The sequence below is a fragment of the Amblyomma americanum genome, chromosome 4, assembly GCF_052857255.1.
Source record: "Amblyomma americanum isolate KBUSLIRL-KWMA chromosome 4, ASM5285725v1, whole genome shotgun sequence".
Classification (NCBI taxonomy): Eukaryota; Metazoa; Arthropoda; class Arachnida; order Ixodida; family Ixodidae; genus Amblyomma; species Amblyomma americanum.
The window spans coordinates 217,163,475-217,171,277 of record NC_135500.1 but is presented as its reverse complement, the minus strand read 5'-3'; the positions used below and the strand labels follow the sequence as shown (position 1 = coordinate 217,171,277).

Below are 7,803 nucleotides of genomic sequence, written 5' to 3'. Positions count from 1 at the left end.
ATATATATATCACCTGTAAATTATGGGAGACAAATGATAATATACGCCCGCCAGCCCGCCCGCTTGCCAGCCCACCCTGCCCTGCCATGTCTGCCTGCCTGACATCGCACAGCTTCAGATCCCAAATAAAGTGTCTACCTAGCAAGATTACTAAACCATGCGCACAAAACACCAATGAAAAAAAATAAGCAACTAAATATTCAATCCATAGAACAGTCAACAAGTCACCATAATACCAATCCGAAGTCTCGTTTTCCCGGCATGCACCAGCGTTCTTGGTGGATGACGTGCAGATACACCAGCTTTCCCTCAATAATTAATAGCAATAAACTCTATGGTCCCGAAGCGGGCAAGCAGCGCGCCGACATCTTGTCAGAGCATCCCGTAACCTAACCTCAGCGCGCACGCTACGCTTTATAGCGTGCGTACGCCCACAAGACGGGGTGAGATAAGTACCGTTCTGCGCATGCGCATTCGTTACCCGCAGGGAGACTGGGCACGCAAGCTCATTGTTTCACACCTCGGTGAACACCCGAACCGCGCCGTAAGGGAAGGGAGGAATGTGGGAGTGAACCGCGGTGGCTCAGTGGTTAGGGCGCTCGGTTACTGATCCGGAGTACCCGGGTTCGAACCCGAACATATAATTGGTTTTTGGGGAAAGGGAATGGCGCAGTATCTGTCTCATATATATCGTTGGACAACCGAACCGCGCCGTAAGGGAAGGGATAAAGGAGCGAGTGAAAGAAGAAAGGAAGAAAGGGGCGCCGTAGTGGAGGGCTCCGGAATAATTTCGACCACCTGGGGATCTTTAACGTGCACTGACATCGCAGAGCACACGGGCGCCTTAGCGTTTTTTCCTCCATAAAAACGCAGCCGCCACGGTCGGGTTCGAACCCAGGAACTCCGGATCAGTAGCCGAGCGCCCTAACCACTGAGCCACCGCGGCGGGGTGGGAGGGTGTGTGTGTGCGTGTTTCTCCCTCCCGTCCTGTGTTATTCTGCGCAAAGTTTTTAATTATGTTGAAAGAAGAAACGCGCGTCGGAACGACCGCATCAACCGAAGCGACAGTGGCGTCTTCAGCAACAGATGCCCCCTGTGGCGAGGAGCCCTCGCTAGTGCGACCACTTGAGATTCCTTCACGTGCATTGAAATTGCACAGCACGTCTTATGCATTTCGCTGCCAACGAAACGCGGCCATCGCGGCTGTGATTTGAGCCGCGTCCTCGAGCTGAGCAGCCGAAAAGAAACACTTAATTTGTGGAGAGGAATTGATGGGTCCCTGCACGACCCCACTGCACTCAAGTGTTTATGTCCCTAAGGTCCATAACACTGCTCGCAAAGTGAAAGCAATCAATGTGCTAGTGGCTCCTTGAGCATCGGCGACTCGGACGATGGCAGTGACACTGGACGCTTTGCGAGGGCCACGTGTATATACTGTGCCAGAGACAGTGGCCCGGACCTCCAGCACTTGCTGTGGGACCGTGGAAGCCAAAAAGCCCAGTGCTCACCTACTGCCTCTTAGGGAAGCGCTCTAGCTGCTCAACTCTCAGCTTGTATCATTGCTTTGATGCCTGGCCTGCGAGGTCGCTATCAGTGGAATTAAATTAGCTGAGATCAATTATGCATTTGCTTATCTGCATTACAGCAGGGAGGATACAGATCTAACTACACATGAACAAATTGCTTGAATTAATGAAAAAAACAGCATTATTTGATGTAATACGTCTAGATACAGGCTGCTCCAGTCTCGAATAGCTCTAACTAAAAAAAAAAAATAACGAAGACTTCACCCTTACAAGAAAACTCCGACCTTCAACAAGTGGTCAAGTCGCTTCGATATATACTATGGTGCCGGGATATATTTTTGGCAGTTTATGCCAGTTTTAGAATGACAAATTTGCTGGAAATTTTTTTAATCTCTGATGCCCTCTGTGGTCCTTAGTCCTTGCCATTTAACGTTGTTTCCTTTCTTTGATGCTAAGTTGACGGCTATAGTTTCCAAGAACAAATCTAAGTGCCCTATTATGAATTTTTCCTAATTTACTTATAAGTTTATATGTATGATACATATTAGCTTAACAGTCTTAAGATTGCTAGAAAGGCGACCGTAAACGTTCTTTCAGCACCCCATAAACTAGGGAGGCTGAGGAACACACCCGGGGATAGAAACTTGGGCTATCAGATGCAACATGCCAACAGGTATGTGGATTGTGAGGAGATTATTGTCTACAAAATGTCTTTGTCATACGGTGTCAGATGAGTGATGGTTTGGTTTATAGGGGTTTTACGTCCCAAAGCAACTCAAGCTTTGAGAGACGCCGTAGCGAAGGGCTCCGGAGATTTCGACCACCTGCAGTTCTTTAACGTGCACTGACATCGCACAGTACACGGGCCTCTAGAACTTCGCCTCCATCGAAATTCGAACGCTGCGGCCGGGATCGAACCCGCGTCTTTCGGGCCGGCAGCCGAGCGCCATAACCACTCAGCCACCGCGGCGGCTCTGGATGTGTCATATGAGTGAAGTTCTTGCGATCCATTGTCCCTACTTTGACTTCAAAGACAGTGGCCAATGTGCTTCTGATTTCGAGAGATCTGCGATTATTGACGGCCACCCTACGCGCATCACACGCTAAGACACATAGGAGGCAGCCACGGCGTAAATGAGCTGTCAATTGCTTTCTCGCAAAAAGAGATTCGCTATCTGCGCCCATAAACGTGTGACATGACCTTTGGACTCATGGTTGTCTTGCAGGCCCCCTTTCTGGTTTTTCTTTTAGATGTTTCCGCATATTTCTACAAATGTTCAAATAAACGCTATAATTGTAAGTAGCGTTTGCCTGTAGTCTTCAATCGACCGTGTCTTTCTGTGCGTTCCAAGTCAAGGTTTCTCGACAAGCTCAGATCCATGGGTTACTATCATTGTATGTTGGGTGTAGCGCTAAGAAACTGCATTTGGGCTATGAGGGACACCATAACGGGCTCCGGATTAACTTCGATCACATGGAGTTTCTTAGCAGTCTCATCGCACAGTACACGGACGTTTTCTATATTCCGTCCACAGCAAAAATTCCGCAGCCGCGGCCGAGATTCAGCCTCAGAATCTTTGCCCCATCTGTCAAGAGCCAAAGCGACTTATCACATTTGTCGGATATGCATCTGAAAGCACATTGCGATCACAAGGCAACACACAGGCAAGGCATACACATTAAGCAGCACGGGCACACTAAACTTCTAGACGTCAGATGCTGTCCACCATGGACAGGCAAGACAGCGACCGTGCTCTGGGCCGTTGGACTAGAACGCAAACAATCTAAAGGCTGACTCAAACTCGTTATACGACATTTAGTAGACGTTGTCAGCTCGTCGGAGAGGTACCAGCGAAGACGTAAACCGGTTTACCGGGCGCCGGCTGCGCACGCGCAGTGGGCCTGGCTGGCCCCAGCCATGGCACTGCGCTTGAGCAGGAGTCGTCCGGTAATTCTGTATACGTCTCCGCTAATACGTAAACGCTATGCTAAAAACGTCTAATCTTCTTCCTGCCAGTCCTACGCACAGAAACAAACTCAACATTGCGAAGCTTCTATTTTCCTTGGGTCATTTCATACCTACACAAATACGTGAACAAAGTCTTAGTGTTTCGTGTCGGGTATGTCGTCATTCTGAGTGAACAGAAAGCAAGTATTGATAAAACGCAAAATTTTATATCAGTCTTTGTACAAACGTTCATCTAGAAACAGCCTTATGTACAGAAAGAAATAGGCCTCGAAATACAGTAATGGAAGGCATTACAGCACAGGCTGAACAAATTGCAGCACAGCGGCATATTAACCATAAATTCCGAGGCCAGATCACAGTCTGCAAAGCAATCACAACCGTCATGCGTGATCCTGCACCATCAACGGACCTATGATGAACCTATCTCAGCAGTAAACACTTTTTAATCACTATCCACCACCCAGCAGTGCCTAACACTGTCAAGTTTTGTTTCTACGGCGTTGTGCTCTCATCCATGCTACAACAGAAAATTAAAGCTGAAAAAAAAAAACGTTGGGTACAGGAGAGGTAGGACACGTAGGAGTCCTCAAAAGCATGAACAAGAAGCAGGTCTACGCTATGCAAGCGCTGAAAAGTCGGATTTTTCCCAAGCCTGCAACAATACTAATGCAAGAGCTGTGTATACTGTGCCCACAAAGCAATGTCTCGTGTACATTGCGATGCTTAGGTACTACTTAATATCAAGGAGCGCGCTGACAGAGGCTTCTGTGGCGCACCCTGCCAATTGTAATTAAAGCTTGGCAATGCTAAACGCATACGTGTTACAGCAACACGGCAGCGCACAGCGAAAGAACTGCGCGAATATATCAGCAAGTCGTGGCCGTGAAAAGTTACAAACTGAAAATAGGCGCAGTAGAGAAAATTTTCAGAAAGGCTATGCCTTGTGAAATTCGTTGGACTTTATAAATAGAGTGCAGTACTTAAGCGCACAGCATATGTACCTTCAGCTTAAATAACGAGCTATGATCAAGCAACCTCACATCGTAACGCACCTGTTTACAGACAGCAAGGCACAATTTTTGTGACGCAAGTGCAGGCCGCTGTGTATCACGTTGACGCAGAAAGCGACACATTGTCAAGAAGTGTCGCAGGAAGACATTTAAATGCACCGTAAACTGCAATTATATAAAGGTTCAGTTATTTGCACTTCAGATACTCGTTTAGGGTACAAAAGACCAGCCGGAAAGGTTCACGCACAACATAAAAACAACATTGTAGCACGTGCGACCAAAAAGTCACTACGGTATGCAAGACTTCACAGACTTAAGAACGGTGCCTTCCGATCATGTACCCACTTTAACGCGTGATATAGCTTTAACTCGCCACAACCGTCTCGAGCTTAGGGAGCATACCTTCTGTCGTACAAAACAAACAGAAATTCAGCATTGAACTGAGTTCGAACGCGACAAGACCACATCTGCTTAGCTTTACATACGTCGCGGCGAACGTCCTAAATGTTCACAATTCGGACGCTTTTCTCACCCCTAGACAGATGGGGCGGTTAAACACTGTTCGCTTTTGCCGGCGCTGGCCATGCGTGTATTCGTCTGATCACTGCCTGCAGCGTATATGGGGCCAGAAGCACCTTCACGGAGGTGTGCACATCTGGCCTTAGCTTCTTAAATCGTTGCATTTGGCGCAGTCGTCCATGACCTCGTGGTACTCTTCGACCTGGAGAGTCAACTCGAAGATGTCGTAGTTGGAACGGATCATGCGCGAGCACGACTTGAGGATTTGCATGGCGTCTTCGTTCGGCCCTGCAAAGCATGTAGACAGACAGGAATGAGTCCAGATAAGGATTGGGAAGCTGAATGCGGCGAAGGAGTCAACAACCACAGAGATAATGGTTAACTTCTCAAAAAATCTTAGCAACCGGTGCAGCATCACTGCGACCAGCAATAAGCTTGCCATTATGGGCTAAAAATGTATCCAAAAGTAGGTGTTTGTTTGGCCTAATGCAGGTGCATCCCATATGTAGCATTGTGCCATTGCCAGAGTTACCAATGCAGAAAAATGATGAAACCTGAAGCACCTGAGCTGCGGCTGGCGTGAATAAAAGGACAGGGAGAGGGAAAGAAAGGGGGGAGCGATAGGCAGAAATGATAAGGGTAGGGGGTAATATACACTATGTACAAATACAGAATAAGAAATGAATGGGGGGTGCTGCGCCGCACATCATAGGAGTACTGCCCTTTTAGATGCCGCTCGCCGTTTCATTGTGGAAACTTTATTAGTGCGATAGCACTAAATGGGTCGCTAGCGAAAACGATGCCCTGTGTCGGGATGAAGCCGGAGCAGAAGCAACAGCTGCGGAGCGTGTGAAAGTGGATATTATCGCCACGCACCTCAAAGCGCGATTGAAGGTCTTCCACGTGCACTGACATCGCACAATACACAGACGCCCGTGTGCTGCGCGGTGTCAGTGCACGTGAAAGATCCCCAGGTGGTCGAAATTATTCCCAAGCCCGCTGCTACGGAGCAGTCTACTACGGCACCCCTTTCTTCCTTTCTTCTTTCACTCCTTCCTTTACGGCGCGGCTCAGGTGTCCGCCGATATGTGAGGCAGATACCGCGAAATTTCCTTTCCCCAAAGCCCCAATTTTCATTTTCTATCTGCATGACTTATATGATGTCCTTGAGACAGAAAAAATGTTCCTTTATACTCTGAGTAATGCTTATACACATCCTCCGGAACCTACGCATTCGTTTACGCGTGCTACCGCACATATAACGAAACGTACAAACAGGGCTAAATCGTCAATTTTTATATGTGTATATAGATTATGCAGACTTTTGAAGCATTCCGTCCCAGAATTTTTTCCAATGTTCGTACAGCGATGCTGTTAACTAGCAGTACTTTTCAATTAATTCTCTTTTATTGTGCCTGCAGCATGCCATAGATTACATGCAAAGAACCATTATTTTGTTAGGAAACTTTGCTTACTACCCATTCAACACCATCCTTCATGAGACGCCTTTCAATAATTGGTTTATAAGCTTGACTCCATGGTATCCGTTCGGAGGTGAGTGCGGCTGATTCATTGGTTGTGCTGCATTGTGGAGCCCAAGTGTCACCCACGTTGTTGGCCCTTGCAGAATGTTGTGTATCTTCACGACTGGCAGGCCTGAACACCCTTGCAGGGTTACGGGTTCCTTCCAATTTAAATATGTTTCATTTATGCTGCTTAAACTTTAAGGATAGGAAAGTTATTTGAACGCTTCTTTGTGACGTTTAAAAAAATGGCATAGGAGCAATGTATTAACGTTTGTCGAAAAGGTAAAGCAACGCTGTAACGTTTCGGTGCTACCTGGGTTAATATCGCTGTGTTCCGATTACCAAAATAATTTGCAAAAAGTCGGCGGCGTGTTCGTTTCGTGACACCGCTCTCCAACTGCTCCGGATGTATTAAGAGCGCACTCACGGATGACGATGTGCGCGGAGAGGGCAATCTTGTCCATGGACAGCGCCCAGATTCGCAGATTGTGCACCATGTGCACGCCAGGCTGCTGCGCGAGCAGGGTGAGCACCTGGCGGAAGTCGATGCTGCTCGGCTTGCCTTCCATGAGCACAGTGAGTGCCTCGCGCAGGATGGCCACCGTCGACAGCAGCACCAGCACCGAGAACAGGAACGTGCACAGCGGGTCCGCGATGCGGTAGTCGGGCTGATAGGAGAGAAGGTGGCCAATCACGGTGGCGCCTACTTCAAGCTAGAGCGAATATCAGACACCCTTAGCATAGCGTGTTACCGTTGCCGTTAGCGGAGTACAAAGATCCCGCGCCCCGTCATCGCGCATGTGCAGGTCGCCTACAGGGTGCCAGATGGCGCGAGGTACCCGGCAGCTGTGCGAATGCCTGCCGCATCGAGACCAATCAGCGAATTCGCACTGGCGGAGGGCGGGCGCCCGATCCTCTGGTAAAGCTAACGGTAACACGGTACACAGTGTGCTAACGGGTAGCACTATAGAGTGCACGTTACTAAGCAAAGTGGAGGAAAGAACCTTTAATGAACTAAGAAAAACAAACCGGCGACAAAAAAATCGGCAGTGGCTTAGCTCCGCTCTGCCAGGATATACGTAGCGGGAGATACGTTTCCCTGGCTGAGCTTGTTGTTCTGGTAATGCCAAACGCAAAGTGTCATACATTGGATTACTCACTGGTGTCAAGTCCGTTTGGTGCCACAGTCTGTCGCACACACTACAAATGTGTCCAAACGGATTGTTCACAAAGTCTGCTTCAAATGTCCGGGT

The 7,803-nt window shown here is 48.3% G+C and overlaps 1 protein-coding gene across 4 annotated transcripts in view; it reads right to left on the bottom strand.

Moving 5' to 3' along the window:
• Positions 1 to 3,679: 3,679 nt before the first annotated feature.
• LOC144129339 (proton-coupled zinc antiporter SLC30A2-like) overlaps positions 3,680 to 7,803 on the bottom strand; it is a 73,337-nt gene continuing 69,213 nt past the window's right edge. For all 4 annotated transcript variants that reach the window (XM_077663387.1, XM_077663389.1, XM_077663386.1 and 1 more), the window contains 2 exons: positions 6,978 to 7,218; positions 3,680 to 5,312 (listed from right to left, as the gene is read on the bottom strand). In XM_077663387.1, coding sequence (XP_077519513.1) covers positions 5,167 to 5,312; positions 6,978 to 7,218 — 387 coding nt within the window. In that variant the 3' untranslated portion in view covers positions 3,680 to 5,166. The remainder of the gene's footprint in view (positions 5,313 to 6,977; positions 7,219 to 7,803) is intronic.